Raw genomic sequence first — 16,849 nt, forward strand, 5'->3', positions numbered from 1 at the left:
AGAGGCTGCAATTCTTCCTAAATAGGACACATATGGTGGAAAACAGCTTAAGTGCTAGATTTTTGCTGGCCCATTTGGATTACTAACCAAAAGCTAGTCAAACAAGTCCAGGTTATCTGTGAGATAAGTGTCAATTTGAGATAAAAGGTTCTGTGTGTGTGGGTTTTTTGTTTTTGTTTTTTGTAAGGTAAGATCATGCAATAAAAATTGGGCCATTTGTGATGAGAGTAAAGGGAGCATACTGGGTTCAATAAACAGGAAAAGGCTCATTCTGAGCTAAAAGGGAGTTGTTAAACTCAAAAGCAGAACTAAGTCAGCGGACTTATAGCTAAACAACAGGCTGAAGAAGGGCAAAGGTGTACCCATCTCAACATTTAAGTAAGGAGAATATATGATACCCTGCTGCTGCTGCTACTGCTAAGTCGCTTCAGTCGTGTCCGACTCTGTGCGACCCCATAGACGGCAGCCCACCAGGCTCCCCTGTCCCTGGGATTCTCCAGGCAAGAACACTGGAGTGGGTTGCCATTTCCTTCTCCAATGCATGAAAGTGAAAAGTGAAAGTGAAGTCGCTCAGCCGTGTCCGACTCTTAGCGACCCCATGGACTGCAGCCTACCAGGCTCCTCCATCCATGGGATTTTCCAGGCAAGAGTACTGGAGTGGGGTGCCATTGCCTTCTCTGATATGATACCCTATCACCAAGCAAATGATGAAGCTAACTCTGAGAACCCATTATAACTAATAAAAATATAATTTTAATTAAAAGAACATGTTTGGAGTATTGCTGCTATCAAAAACTGAAAGTGAAATACAGTTACTGATGTTGTGTTTTCATCTCATCAGAAGAAACACTGCGTTGATGGTATTATCTTAGAGCTTGAGACAGATGTGGGGACTCTCCCTGGTACTTGATGATAGTGCCTTGACCAAGCTCCTCTGAATTCCAGCTGTTACTGTTTTAGTGGTGATAAAACTATCTTAGAAGATAATAGGCATAAACTGCTTAGCAAAAAACTTGGCATGAAGCCTAATACTCAATAAGTGTAGGCTTTTCTTATTCCCTCAGCGTGAAATACCAGTAGGGTTTGTCTTTGTCTCTAGAAAAGGCAGCATGGTGATCAGCAGTTGTGACTGTGTGCTCAGTGGCTCAGTTGTGTCTGACTCTTTGTGGCCCCATGGACGTTAGCCAGCCAGACTTCTCTGCCCATGGAATTTTCCAGGCAAGAATACTGGAGTGGGTTGTCACTTCCTCCTCCAGGAGATCTTGCTGATCCAGAGATTGAACCTGCATCTCCTGCGTCTCCTAAATTGGCAGGTGGATTCTTTACCATTAGTGACACCTGGGAAGCTCCTGGGAAGCAGTTGTGATTATCTTTACTTGTTACTATGACAATCGACTATCAGTCATATAAAAGCACTCCTGGCTATGTATCACCCAATCCAGGAATCCCTGTGCAGTGTCAGACAGTGACAGTAGGAATTGGGGTGAAGTGATGAAAGCTTTCAGCAGAAGTACCATGATGAAGGAGTTATGAAGCCCCATCTAGTGTCTCAATGAGTTGAAGACCACCACCCCCCCAGGATGTTCATGGGCCAAGTGAGCCAGAGGACTAAAGGAGCGGCAGGTGTCCTCTGGCCACCCAAGTCTGGTCCCACTTATACATTTTACTCCTCCTCCAATTGAAAATAAATAATTTTTAAAAAATACCTTTAATTCCAAAGGTGGGCCCCTGAGAAGGCTGTCGCACACACGCAAAGACATTCTGATGGAGATGGGCGCCGAGGGCCTGCACCAGCCCAATCGTGGTTGTGCTCTTCCCCTCCCCCAGGGGTGTTGGAGTTATTCTTCAAGATGAAAGCAGAAAAGGAAAATTAAGTTTATAGAAATTAAATTCATGTGTATCAGTAAGTCAGATCTAACAGATCCTAGAGAATGACTCTTAGTTTGAATAATCAGAAAGATGAAAGACATGAAAGGGATCTGTTCCAAGAATCTTAGTTGTAACTTCCCTCGTTTCAATAAAGAAAAAAAAAAACCAAAAAACTCCTGCATTTTAGCTCGACTGTGAGGGGCAAATATACTTTACCTTGTAAGAGACACTGCTATAATCTTACATAATTTCTCAATTTTAGTCTCAAAAACTAGCTTTTAACTCAGTAAACAAAAATATAGATCAATGCTCAACAGATCTACGGAATTAATGATTTAGGGTTAAAAAGAAAGGCACTTTCATCTGAAGATCAGGTTTTAAGACTCAAACTCTTCCACCTACTAGATGAATGACTTTGACAAATTTTCTCATCTCTGCAGGGTTATAATCTACTCTTACCTCACAAGGTTGCTATAAGGATCAAATCAGTAAAGACATATGAAAATGCCAAAACCAAATTAAAAGAACCTCCATAAATACATGCTAAGTGCAAATGCAACCTCTGGTAATAATAATCAGTATTAAGATTCGATTGGCAAATGGACAAAAGTCATACCCAGTTACCACCACGTATTTCCCGTCAGGCTGGTGCTTCAGCCGTTCCAGCGCTGACAGCAGAACTTTAGCCTTGGTTTCACCATACAATTCTACCTCTTCAGCGCGCAGACCAATTTCTCGAGCCAGGTTACCAATGGGCTTTGGCTTGTAAGACCGTGATATATCAATGTCACTTAGAAGAAATACAGAAAATACGAATTAACCTTTATTAATCCCATCGTAGTAACGACTCACTCCAACCCCCTTCAGAAGGGGCATACACATTAACCATCAGTTAAAAACCTACAATCCACGTAGTTTTAAAACAGTAATTTCTTTTTTTTTTTTTCTTTTTTTTTAAACAGTAAAATATTTTACCTTGGCACGGGTGTCTTCAGGTTAAGTTTGTTATACTGAATGATCCACTTTCCTGGCTTAAATTTCTCCAAGAAACGCTTTGCACTCTCTACTGTGCTCTAAACAAAATGACACAAATGGAACTTGAGAAGACGTGATGGTTTTTTAACCTCCACCTCCATTCTTAATCCTGGTCACTCAAGTTCAATTACAAAGTGAACAGTTTCACGATCCGATTATTAACACGCTTCAATTGTAGGCCAAGAGTCTACGAGCAGCCAGGATGCCCTGGGCTGTGTGCCTTGCCCCCATCAGCTGGTGTGTGTTACGAAGGGCAACAAGCCAAAACAGACCGAGCAAAGCCAGGGTGTTTATACAGGTTTTTTTCCCCCTGAAGTTATCACATTCCGGAAGAAATTAGAATCGTGCTACCCCTGATTCCCTTGTTTAATATGCCTGATTCTAGTTCTCTGGTCTTTCATTTCCTTTTTTTCTTCAAAATAGTCACATCCTCATTCAGATTTTGAGTAGGTTCTATGACATTTCTACTTGAAGAGAAATGCACTACCTCGAATTCTATCACTTTTGTAAAACTATTAGAGAAACTTGCACCCACACGCACCTGCATCAGCATCGCCACTGTCATGGGTCCGACGCCACCAGGAACGGGGGTGATGAAGCTTGCCCTCTCCTTGGCCTCCCTGTATTCTACATCACCCACAATTTTCTTCCCATTTGGTTTTGTATCATCTGGTCAAGGAGGTTAAAAAAAAAAAAATCAAAGCCCAGCCTCAGAATCGCAATCTTGGTGTTTATTTCCAAGTTATGTGAGCAATTATTACAATAGCTTGTTCCAAAAGCTTAGTCAAGTTTAGGGGGTGCTGTCCCATCTGGTTCAAGTGCCTACTTTACTTTTAAAAAGCTGTGGGGTGACAGGTGTTTGCTATTTCCTAGGGAGAGACTTACTCTACCTGCAAAATTCCCCAAGATGCTTAAGTGGTTTTTCAGAACCAGGAGAATCCTTTTGTCATCTGTCAGGTGGCAAATAAAATACCAACTGTTTTGTATTCTTTCAGCCAACCACCAGTATATAATGAGCACCTTTTAAAATGTTAATTTGCCAAGGCCTTCAAAGGAATTTTTTGGGTGCACAAAGCTCCAACTATATCACAGCTGCTAGATACGGTTTCTACAGCAACTGTCAGCATTTGGTAAGCTCCAGGCATGAGCTGGAGGAACAATTCAACATCCAATTCCAAAGACGAGCAGCTACTTAAATGTATGCAGAAGGCAAAGAATATAATTACACTCCCCTTAAAAGGATACAAGAACAACTACGAATCTCAGCAGCAAAGAATAGCTATTCAAGAGAACAAAAATCCCACGATGCATCACTGCTCACACACGAAGCACATCCTACACTTGGCTTCAGAGCACTTCTGGGAGGGGCTGGGGACAGGGCTAGACCTTGAGGCTCTAAGGCTTCCAGGCAGGACCTGGTAGGATCTTAGCCATTTCATCTTTTTGAGCAGATCACCAGAAATAAGAAAGAAAGCCTTAGGTTTAGCCAAAAACCCAGAATTAAGTGACTTCGGCTCTAGGATCAGCTCTTCTACTAACTTCGAGTCCTCAGCCCCTATAGGCTCCTTACTCATGAAAAGTCCAAAGGGGCAAAGGAGGATGAACACTACCTATTTCAGAGGCTTGTGAAGACTCAAGAGAGAAATTGTGTTTCTTGAAACTGAAAAAAAAAAAAAAATCCTCCAAACATAAGGGTTTCTCTTCCCATTCTAGATGTGGTGGTTGGTTTAGTCGCTAAGTTGTGTACGACTCTTGTGACCCCATGGTCTGTAGCCCACCAGGTTCCTCTGCCCATGGGATTCTCCAGGCAAGAATACTGGAGTGGGTTGCCATTTCCTTCCCCACCCATTCTAGATACATATTTTCTACACATACTCTAAGGAGGCAGGGGACAGAAATCCTTGTGATGGTTTCAGGTTTCGAGATTATAAGGCAACAAGTTATGGCAACAGGAGAACATTTCCTACCATAACCACAAAGGTCGTTTCAAGATGCCAAGGAAATACAATTCAGTGCTGCCTTTTGTATAGGTTTCAACTTTCTAACACCAAAGTCAGCTAAAAATACCCTGCACCTCCTTCTATCTATGAATGTTAGTCACTTTCTCCCTGGGTTTCTCCACACACAGAGGAGATGTATCAATGAGTACACAACTTAATGCTGAACTCAGTGAGCTCAGCTCTGCTCCTTCTTCACTATCAGGGCGGGCTTGAGTGCCCCTCTGATGTATGTATGGGCTTCCCTAGTGGCTCAGATGGTAAAGAATCTGCCTGCAATGCAGGACACCAGGGTTCTACCCCTGGGTCGGGAAGATGGACAGGGTTTCATGGAAGGCGTAATGTGGTCAGTGGAAAAGTGGCCACGTCTCAATCTAAGCGTACGGCTTCAGTAACCAACACACATTTTGGTTACTTATCCCAGCCCCTGAATTTCTGTTTCATCAGGAACTACTAACACAAAACTACTTAAGATCAGCTGAGGGAATTCCCTGGAGGCCCGGTGATTAGGACTCTTGTGCTTCCACTGTAGGGGCACAGGTTCAGTCCCTGGTTGGGGAACTAAGATCCCACAAGCCTGACAGGATGGAAAAAAAATAAAGATCCAGCTGAACCTTAAGTTCTTCATGTGTAATCTGGGGATCCTAGTAACAGGGTTCAGCATAGAAGCCACTACACCAAATAGATTGAGATTGGATGGGGTGGGGACAGTGAGGAATCTGTTCCCACTTTTATAACCCTGCCAAATAAAGCACTATTAATCCAGCCCTTCTCAAACGATCTTTAGTAAGCCAAGCAGAAAGAACACTTTCACATGTTTCTCTGGCCAACACTCTCTGCTCTGCACTTGAATCTTAAAATATTCCTTAAAACAATAACAACAACAACAAAAAACCACATACCTTAATTCATCCTGAATTTGGAAAATGACTTAAGACATTATCCCTGAATGGACCATGCAAATGATTTAGATAATCAAAATATGAGCTACAAAGTGGCCTAGCTGTGGAACATGGTGCTTTAAGAATGAACATTTGCAAAAAAAGAAAAAAAAAAAAGAATGAACATTTGCAAAGAGCAGTCTTTAGGTCCCCCTGCTCATCCATGGATCGGTAACAGCGATCCTGCCCTCCTTGGGGAACAGTAACATCCAGGCTTGTTGATGTTTATTCACCTAAGTGCCCAGGACCAGAAAAAGTACAGCTGACCAGGAGGAAAGGTACTGCTTTGACTATTCATATTTCACCTTCTATGTGAGGAATAAATGTGCACAGGAGGTAAGCTTCATGTGTAAGTCAACATTTCATGCCAAACTGTGAGACTCAAGAACCCTACCCGGGTTTTTCTTCTTTCATCTCTCAAATTCAGTCCAAAACAGAAAAAAACCAACAGCAGATCTATGATACAGAAAATGCAAGGTTTTAAGCACAATGAGCCTGAATGTCACATTGCAAGTACTGAAAGTGAGGAGTTATAGGAGAGTAATTTCTTTATCACCCGTCAGATAATTACACTACAAGACAATGAGTGATCAATTGTGAGCTACTGTCTTAAAAGCATGGTACCGAGAGTGGGAGGGAGGTTAAAAACGGAAGGCTTGACAGTGACTAATGTTCCTGGCAGCTTGGTGTCAATATTTCAAACTTGAGCTGGGAAGGGAGAAAAAAAGAATATTCTTGCTATAACCCTCTTCAACAATCTAACAGATGAGGGCCTGCTGTCAGAAGGCACAAGCTGGACATGACACCACAGAGACCACCACCCCGAGGCACCCACGGGCAGACGAGTGGAGAAAAAGTAAGAGACACATACGATGAGAGAAACACCAAGTTCTGTGGGATGGGAGGCAGGAGAAAAGGACTTTCAAAGGAGAGATCCTCTTTTGATGAAGGGAAATAAGACAAGGTTTAGAAGGAAGAACGGACATTTCAGACAGAGAAGAGGTGGGCAGGAAGTTGCTGAAAATGAAGATGACAGGTGAGTTTTATTCAACTGTGTAGTCCAAGGTCCGGAGTGGAGCCCAATGCACAGAAATGATCGCTTGATTAAAAACTGTTCCTTTTTTAAACTCACAAAGTATGTACACAAGTATCACTGAACTGTCCTTTCAGCTTTTATGTTTGAAAACTTCATGAGAGAACAGCCTGTCCCACTAAAGACGCAGAGGAGCTGCAAAGGAAAACAAGCATGTGCGGGGGTTGGGGGGGGCACATGGTTCACTTTACAATAGTGAAGACAGGTATTCACAGAGTGCATGTGAGAAAAAAGGCCACAGAGGTGGCCGAAACTAGTATGGGGCTGAGGAGTCTGACAGGTGACATGGGGGACAGAGGCTCACAAGTCCACATCAAGCCCCAAAAACCTGGCAAGAGCATGCAGATGGACCTGAGTGGGAGGCAGCTGGCAGTAGGGAAGCCAGGGAGACATTTATGGCTGTGCATCCAGTGGAGAGGGGGACACTCAGTGGTGACACTGAGCCCATAGAAGGGGCCAAAATTTAATAATATTTAAAAATGGATCCATATGTGGAATGATTGGGAGGGAGACTGAAAGGTTTCAGATCCATGGGGAGGAAGAACGGTGATGATATTACTAACCAAAACAGGGCCATGAGGAGTAACTCAGGGATGAGGATTCAAGTACAGTTACAGACATGACTATGATGTTGGTGTTATCCTTGGTCTAGAAAAGGCACAGGTCAAACAGCTCTGCGAAGCCCTAACTGGAGGTCTCTTGGCACAATGGATCCCTCTCCTGGAGTCTCAGAGCAGTCTATAAAGATCACACTATGCTTTAACTGTACTCTGCTAAAATCCACTCAAGGTGAGGCTTCTCTGGTGGTTCCAGTCTATACAGAATCCGTCTGCAATGCAGAAGACCTGGGTTTGATCCCTGGGTCAGTAAGATACCCTGGAGAAAGAAATGGCAACCACTCCACTATTCTTGCCTGGGAAATCCTATGGACAAAGGAGCCTGGTGGGCTACAGTCCATGGGGTCGCAAGAGTTGGACACGACTTAATGAGTAAACACCACCCCATCTCTAAGTCATCTTGGGACTGCATGGCACAGTGGCTAAAATCACAGCTTCTTCCTGCCAAGGGGCAACTATGCCATCTACTAACTTCACACACCCAAGGGCAGGCTGATCGCTCTGAACCTTAACACTTCAAGCCTAAAACGGGACAAGGGGTTCTTGCTTAGGCTTCATCTTCCTTTTCCCAGCCTGCTTCCAGAAACCACCTTCCTCCCGGCAACACTTACCTGTAACGTAATTGATTCCACAGTCGATGACTATCGCCCCAGGTTTGATCCACTCCCCTTTCACCATTTCAGGTTGACCAGTTGCAACCACCAGGATGTCACCTTTACTTATCTAGGAAAAGATCGTTCTGACTTCAGAAACTTAACAGTGACACATAAAAAAAAATGTAGAAGCGGAAAGGACACCCCTAAAGTTTTACACGACGTTCTTCGTCATCTGCTATTTTATGCAGGCCGCACACAGTCTCTGACAGCTCTTTGTATACTGTGCTCATTCCTACACATGTCAAAACTCCCCTTTCACTAGACATTTTACTGAATGGGGAACCTGATGAGAACTTGCAAGGTAGGGAGGAGTATAGGCTTGGAGCCACAGGCCTGAAACAACGTCCCTGAATTACATGCCTCTTCCCTGTGATGTGGGAACTACCACCTTCCACAGAGCATTGCTTGGGGAGGATTAAAGAGATGCTGGGCCTCTCCTGGTCTCCCCGCATGTTTACGAGACTGCACTGTCAGCAGGATGTGTCTGTATGAGAATTCCTGAGCCCAGGTGTCAAGAACAAGCTGTGACTGAGGTCACAAGACCACTGTCCACATCCTCCTCTAGACACCTCCACCTCCGTCACGTATCTGGGGTCTGGCAGCGAGGGGTCAGTCTCAGTTCCTGTCCTGCTAACCCCTATCTACCGCGGGATGGATGGGTGGACAAAAATATAGTCAGAACAAAATCTGTATAAATCTGGGCACGTTTTAAACTTGAATTTGTTTCTTCATCTTGTAAAATAGACAAGAATCATAGAATTGTTAGAGGGGTTAAATGAGATAATGAGGTAAAGTACACGGCAATTTTTGGCACTGAAATGTTAGCTATTCCCATTATGCAAGAACCTCCACCACACATGGGAGCGCGTGTGCACACACACCCCCCTTCCACTCCACTCCGGACCCCTTACCTCCTCGTTCAGATTGGCAGTCTTGGAGTGGCACGTGGTCACTGTGGCATGGTTCCACAGGAGCAAGTCATGCATTGGGGCACCGACGATTTTACTGCGCCCGACCACCACAGCGTGCCTTCCGGCAATCTGCACCCCTGAAAAAAAAGCCAGCGAGCATCAGAGAACTGGGGAAGCTGCCTTCCTTTGCAAGCCACCAAAATGGAAAAATTCAGAACAAGTGCACCAAAACAGGTTCTTAGCGTCAAAAGCAAATCTTCCTAAAACCATCCCTTCTTTGGCAACTCAGGGTTTCAGCTATAAAATTGGGACTTGTCCATGTGGCCTTCTTGCAAGTGGGTTTTTGAGCAGAGCTTAAGCCAAGATCCATTTACTGAGTCATAGCAGAGTGGGAAGAAAACCTACACTCAAAGCAGAAAGAAACCCTGACATACAGCTAAACAGTCATATGGAAGCAGTGAGCAGATTACATTACCTGGGAAAAAGTTATAAGAAATAGGGTGCATGTTAATGGAGTGGAGGAGAGAAGTGAGGGAAATTAGATTAGTATCAGTAATTCTTTAGTTCCTCATCCAAATTTCTCTTTTGGCTTAGGGCATGAGCCACAGGGTTATTTGCAGGGAAGTAATAAAGGGGAACCTGACTGTAATATATAAGGTTTTCTTTTTGTTTACTGAGCACCCACTCTTCTGGCACATCCCTCAGGACTGACATATTCTCCTCGGTAGAGATGGTGTGGGTGAGGACCCAAGTGTGGACAAATGACTGTTATTTCATCCCCTGGCCAACAAGATCCGCCCCATCACTCTTAGGCACAAGGGTGGAACAGGCTGGAGCTGCTCTGGGAGACCAAGCAGAGCTGAGAATGAGCTGCCACGCAAAGGGGAGTAGAAACGAGGTCTCTGCTGAGTCCCTACACCCAGTCCTACTGAAGCCAACTCAAGGCAGTTTGTGTTCAAATTATGCTTCTTGTGTAACATTAACTCTACCCCAAAATAGGGAAGTTTCTATAAAATGCTCCTAACTGCTCCTAACGTTATGAACATCTAGAAGTAAAGCCCCCAAATTGTGAAGTGTTTATAAGGTAACTTTCTATACTTTTGAGGGTTCAGCAAAGGACTTGAAGCTACACTAGGGCAAATGGTTGCCTCCATATCAACAAGAGGGAATATCCCTGGTGATCCAGCAGCTAAAACTCCTCACTCCCATGCATGGGGATCTGGGTTCGATCCCTTGGTCAGGGAACTAGATCCTACACGCTAAAACTAAAGATCCTACATGTTGCAACTAAGACCCAGTGCAGCTTAAATAGATAAAAATTAATTAATTAATTAAAACCAACAAGAGGAGGTGGAGGCCCTAGAGCTGCTGCAGCCTAAGGGACTGATTTCCATCAAGTTGTAATACACTGTAGGCTAAACAAGCCATAGAGGATAAATGTAGTTGTAGGACTGATCAGCAATAGCTGTCCCAAGGGTTATACCTTGACCTTTCCTTGCCAGCCACAGAAAATTTTCACTTATGTTAGCCAACACTTTCCACTTGAAATTTCTGATCCCACTTCCTCTAAAAAGGGCACACTTCCTTATAAAAAAAAATAACCTTTGCTAAAAAGTATTCATGATGAAATTGAAATATCAACATGTTGACCAAGTAATGAGGGGTTGGTTATTCAAGGGATCCATTTGCCAGAAATACAATGGCTTGGTGGCCCATTTTGAGGTGGGGACTTTTCACCCTACAGACAATATGAATTTGTATTACCATATCGGTTATTTTTCCACACAAAATAATCTGCTTTGAACTCAAATAACTCTGAGTTCAAATCCTGGCCTTGCTGCCTCTTGGACAAACGACTCGATCACTCTGAGAATGTCTTCTCAGCTGTTAAACAGTAAGAGTACCTACTTCATAGGGCTGTTGAGAACATTGAGAATTTAGGTCAAGAACCCCTAGCAGACAGGTCCTTGTGCCAGTCAAGCTCGCTTCTTTAGGGCCCGCAGTGTATCTCCCCTAAACCTCCAAAGGTATAGACCACGGCCCCCAAAAGGGTGCTTCGTTTCTGTTTTTACCTGTCTCCTTGATGAGTTCCAAGCATCCTTTGGGTGTACAAGGGATGAAACAGTTATTAAGGTCCCCTCTAGCAAGTTTTCCAGCACTGATGCTATTCAATCTAAAACAAGGGAAGTGACAGGTGTCTTTACTCTTTAGAAACAAAATAACATGTTCCTGAAGTAGGAATATATTATAATCAGAATCAAGCAACGTGGTGCAGAAAGCCAAGCCACACTCACCCGTCCACATCTTTTTCGGGGGAAATAGCATTGACCAATGTTTCAGTGTTAATGGGATTCTCAGAATCTAAAGGTAGCTGCACTATGAACCCATGCACAGTGAGGTCTTCGTTCAATGATGTGATGCACTTTAACACCTAAAATCACACCACATACCAATTTATATACCAGGGAGAAATCAGGAGGGTAGAGGAACACTTCCCAAGTCAAAAGCCAGGTTACCTCATCCCCGCCCCACTCCACACACTGAAGAGGTTAACTGCAGTTTTCTCACCTTGCATTCTAGAGCAACTCTACCTTAACACAGAATGTCATCTTCAGGTGTCTGGTAAGAATTCCATCAAATAAAAGAGCTAAGAACTTTAATAATCTATTGCTACACAGTAAAATTCATGTTATCATCATCTAAACCAAGACTTCTGTGATGACGGAAATGCTCTATAATCTGTACCTTACCAATAGTGGCTCCTGATGTACTTGAAATGTGGCTAGTTCAACTGAGGAGTGGGATTTCAAATTTTATCTCATTTTAGTTAAATGAGCACACGGGGTTAGTGGCTCCGCTGCTGGACCGTGTGGAGGTAGAACATATGCAGGACCTCAGAAAGTCCCCTTTCCCTCCTGTCACGTCACAGCCAATCCCCCACCTACTGGCAACCACAGTTGCCACTTGACTCACCCAAGGTTTGTTCTGCCTATTCTTGAAGAGCATGTAAATGAAATGATACATTTTCATTTTTAAAGTACACAACACGAGAGGTCAACGATCAGTTTTTAATGAACATCGCACGTGATTTGGAAGCAAAATATGGGCAATCACACTGCAAGGACCCAACATTCGCAGCTGGCGCTGCCCCATTTACTGATTTTCAAAGATTTTCTGGAGGCTGAGTCTGTGGAGAAAGAATTATCTGGAGGTCTCTCGTGTGCTGAATGTATCAGCCCCTAAAGTTCTCCGAAACTAAAACCAGGGAGAAAAGCACGTCAGCTGCCCTCTTAATAGCTGACTCCTAACTGCTCACCTCAGATTCCGTGGCCGTTCGGGGTAACTTAATGTGCATGGCTTTGATCCCGATCTGCAAGAATGAGCATTAAAAACGGGTACATGGCAGAAGGACTTGAGACATGGGCCTGTTTCCTCTGCAGATGTGACTAAAGCAAAGCAAGCGTGGCAGGCACCTTTTCACCCTCACATGTCCTGAAGAATGAGTCTCTCGCTTTGACCCACCCGTCCTTCCCTTGTTAACTGTCACCACCGAACTGAAGCGCGTTTACGGTCTCTACTCCTGCTCTTCAGAAGCAGATCACTGACTAGAAAACACCGCAGGGCAAACTACAGGCCGAAGCTCTGTCACCCATTTCTAACTTACAAAACAGATAAACCGAAGTCTGCTGTGGGTGATGAAAGTTTTTGTGGGAGGAGCTCAGGGGTGACAGATAGGACCTGGGGAGGGGGAGGGGTGGGAGCCGAGTTGGGGGCGTTGGCACCGTTTTTCTGGCTTTACCTCCTCAGCAGCTTTCAACTTCACGTTTATATAAAGATTAGAGTCATCTCTGTTGCCAACCTGGAATAATAAAGACATGCAAATCGGGTGATTAGGGAAAGGCAAACTGTATGGCAAAGCTTCTAAAATTTCAGTTTGGATAAAAGCAATGTTTAATTATGAGACTCCTGCTACCGAGACCTTTTACAGGAGAATAAGGAGGATGTCGGGACAGCATGGAGACGTGAACACAGCAGGCGGTGCCAAACAGAGCAAAGCACACCTGATCCCCAAAAGAAAAGAAACGTCAGCACCTGTTTTGGAAACTAAGCAAGGGTGCAATGGCCTGCCTAAAACATGGGGAATTTCTGCTTGCCAGCAAGCTGATGAACCAGAATAACAGGGCAGGGGGGCTGAGGAATTGTCAACAGGAAAGAAAACACCATAGCTCTGAGAAGACATCTGCACCCTCTCCCCACCCCTGGGGGCAGGGGAAAGCTCTCAGGCTCAGCCATGGAGAAGAGGAACCAGTGAGGGTAAACCTAACTATTTCCAGCTCACACAGAACCCTCACCTACGCCAGGCAAAGGGCAGTCTGCTGCCCTCAAGACAGAGAGGAAAAAGTACACAGAGGCCAACTTCTCTGACCCACCATGCTAGGTCTCAACATGTTCCCTGCTTCTTTAATCATGGACATACATAGGTTTTCACTGTAATCATTTATCTAAAAATTTTCCTTTACAACTATTTTTCCACGTTTCAGTGCTGACATTTGTTCTTTTCAGTGATGAAATACTCCTCTTGGAGTGATTTATCATAATAAGTTTGGTTTCTCCCCAAACTGCAGAGGGAAAACTGTAGGTCCCTTGACACCAAAGATAAGTGATGTGTGGCTGCTTTACCCAGGACAACTCTGGAGAAAGCAGCTGGCCCTAGGAACAGAGCAGTTCCAGGCTTAGTCACTTGATGCTGCTCCTGGAGGCTCTCCTTAGGTTCACGGAACACAGGTTCACGGAACATGGCCTCACTCTTAGCTGCAGGTGTCCTTCTAGAGAAATCTCAGTTTTGCCAGTGCTAACCTGAATTTCAAGAGAGACAGTGAGGGGTACTTGGTTTTCTGCACCTAAATGCATTAGCTGCTTACTGGGAGGATTTCCCTAGGATTTTAGTGCAGCTCATGTTTCTTATCCTTTTCACATGTATGACCTTTGCCCCTATCATCCAACCTTCATTGATTTGGTTACTAAATTGAAAACCTTCCAGGATTTTTAGATCAAATAAGAAAGGTCAGAGTACTTTGTTTTTACTTATATTGTAAACAAAGAACGTCTCCTGCCATTCCAGTTCTGTAAGGATCACGTCATTAGCCACCGCAGTCACTGACCTGCAAGTCCACCCTGAAAGGAAGTCATGTTGCAGCATTCCATGTTTTGGATATGTGGGCCCCTGAGACAGTTCAAATGTGTATCTTAGGAAGAACGTCCATGACCCCAGATTCATGCATCTTCTCACACACAGAAAAGCACTAAAATCATTGAGATATCTGATCCTGGCGCCTGCAGTTAACCTTTCACTGAGATCCTGACTGCCTGTATCCCCAGTCCACATTCACAGATATATACTGGCTCCTCCCCCGACCTCTTTGGAACAGTTTCTCTGAGCAACTGGAGAGACTACTGCTGTCTCCTGGGGTACAGCCCTCAGTTAGACACTGAATAAACAACTCACAGCTCTTAGGCTGTATGTTTTTCAAGTAGGCCATATTCATAACTATAATTAGTTATTTCGACTTAACTCTGAGATTAAATGGTTTTTATCACTCCCTGCTGGTGTTTTTTTTTTTTAATAAATTACAACTGTTCTATACCTTATCTTCATCTCTGATGTAGCTGAGATACAACTGTAAGTCACTTTTCCAGGAAAGGTGTGGGCAATTCTCCCAAGTCTGTGTATACCTGAAAATATCTCTCTGCCGTCTTTGCACTCGAAGGACGTATTTGGCCAAGTTTGGAGTCATGATATTTTCCTTCAAGGTTGCTGTTTTTGGCATTTAGTATTACAAAAGTCTGAAGTCTTTTGTTGTTGTTGCCGTTTCTGTCTGGATGTTTCTGAAGGAATTTTTCTAAAACTCCAAAATGACCACCAGTTTTTTTTTTAAAAAAAAAACCTTAAGAGTTATGAGCATACATCAAAGTCTGATTGTAATCCTAAGGCAAAGGAAAAGACCTCTTAGGATCCAGTTGAAACACTCAGTATAGGCATCTTATAGGGAAAATGGTTACACAATCATTCTCATACTGGACGCAAAAAGAATGTTTAGTTGAAGAACAGTAGATTTTTGACTGACAGTCAAGTGGGTGGATGGCAGACTGGCTTCCCAGAACAAATCTTAATCCCATTATAGTTTATAAAAAAAAAAGAAATCACTTAAGCATTTTATCAGAAATACCAATTTCTTCTTTGAAGGAGGTCAATTACATCACCCAAAAAAGGTCCAACTGAGACAGAAGGGAAGGGGGCAGGGCACAACAATTAAAAGAACGACACAACCGTTAAAGAACAGGATACCACAAACATCGGTTAGAATCCATTAGGTACAGGATGGCCGTAGAGCCGTCTACTTCCAGTAGAGCCTGATTATATGCTCACTGTAATACATTAGCAAGCTAAATGACACTCACAGGCACCAGGACAGTTCCTAGGGTGACCATAAAAGCCCAGAGAGTGGGCAGTGGCCCAATTCCTGGAAATCCCCGCCACTTCTCCAAAGTAACTGGAATGGTTTTCCCACTTGTTAGCCTAGGAAATTACCCAGCCCTGAGTACTGAACAATTGATGTTTCGAACTGTGGTGTTGGAGAAGATTCTTGAAAGTCCCCTGGAGTAAGAAGATCAAACCAGTCAATTCTAAAGGAAATCAACCTTGAATATTCATTGGAAGGACTGATGCTGAAGTTGAAGCTCTGATACTTTGGCCACCTGATGCAAAGGGTTGACTAACTGGAAAAGACCCTGGTGGTGGGAAAGATTGAAAGCAGGAGGAGAACGGGATGATAGAGGACGAGATGGATGGATGGCATTAACGACTCAATGAACATGAGTTTGAGCAAACTCCAGGAGATGGTGAAGGACAGGGAAGCCTGGCGTGCTGCAGTCCATGGGGCTGCAAAGAGTCAGACACAACTGAGCGACTGAACAAATCAAATCAAATCATAACAACTACAACAGCACATGAACTGAGATGTACAAGGTGGATTTAAAAAAGGCAGAGGAACCAGAGATCAAATTGGCAATATTTGCTGGGTCATAGAAAAAGCAAGAGAATTCCAGAAAAACATCTGCTTCTGCTTCATTGACTATGCTAAAGCCTTTGATTGTGTGGATCACAACAAACTGTTGCAAATTCTTAAAAAGATGGGAATACCAGACCATCCTACCTGCCTCCTGAGAAACCTGTATGCAGGTTAAGAAACAATAGTAGAACCAGACATGGAACAATGGGTTGGTTCAAAATTGGGAAAGGAATACATCAAGGCTGTATGTTGCTACCCTGCTTATTTAATTTACATGCAGAGTATATCACACAAAATGCCAGGCTGGATGAAGCATAAGCTGGGATCAAGATTGCTGGGAGAAATATCAATAATCTTAGATATCAGATGACACCACCCTAATGGCAGAAAGCAAAGAGAAACTAAAGAGCCTCTTGATGAAGGTGAAAGAGGAAACTGAAAAAAGCTGGCTCAAAACTCAACATTCAAAAAACGAAGATCACAGCATCCAGTTCCATCATTTCATGGCAAATAAATGAGGAAAAAATGGAAACAGTGACAGACTTTATTTCCTTGGGCTCCAAAATCACTGAGGATGGTGACTGCAGCCATGAAATTAAAAGACCCTTGCTCCTTGGAAGAAAAGCTATGACAAAACTAGACAGCATATTAAAAAGCAGA

General features: G+C 43.6%; 1 protein-coding gene across 2 annotated transcripts in view; it reads right to left on the reverse strand.

The window, feature by feature from the left end:
* The window catches only part of MTHFD1 (methylenetetrahydrofolate dehydrogenase, cyclohydrolase and formyltetrahydrofolate synthetase 1), a 59,917-nt gene that overhangs the window by 23,553 nt on the left and 19,515 nt on the right, over positions 1-16,849 (reverse strand). The window contains exons 3-12 of one of the 2 annotated variants that reach the window (XM_043919728.1): positions 12,919-12,978; positions 12,436-12,489; positions 11,414-11,550; positions 11,192-11,292; positions 9,120-9,256; positions 8,164-8,275; positions 3,446-3,573; positions 2,845-2,942; positions 2,486-2,659; positions 1,707-1,843 (exon numbers count right to left, since the gene is read on the reverse strand). In XM_043919728.1, coding sequence (XP_043775663.1) covers positions 1,707-1,843; positions 2,486-2,659; positions 2,845-2,942; positions 3,446-3,573; positions 8,164-8,275; positions 9,120-9,256; positions 11,192-11,292; positions 11,414-11,550; positions 12,436-12,489; positions 12,919-12,978 — 1,138 coding nt within the window. Of the gene's footprint in view, positions 1-1,706; positions 1,844-2,485; positions 2,660-2,844; positions 2,943-3,445; positions 3,574-8,163; positions 8,276-9,119; positions 9,257-11,191; positions 11,318-11,413; positions 11,551-12,435; positions 12,490-12,918; positions 12,979-16,849 lie in introns of both variants that reach the window. The other variant, XM_043919729.1, reaches the window with a different exon arrangement.

The sequence above is a fragment of the Cervus elaphus genome, chromosome 12 (assembly GCF_910594005.1).
Source record: "Cervus elaphus chromosome 12, mCerEla1.1, whole genome shotgun sequence".
In the NCBI taxonomy this organism is placed as follows: domain Eukaryota; kingdom Metazoa; phylum Chordata; class Mammalia; order Artiodactyla; family Cervidae; genus Cervus; species Cervus elaphus.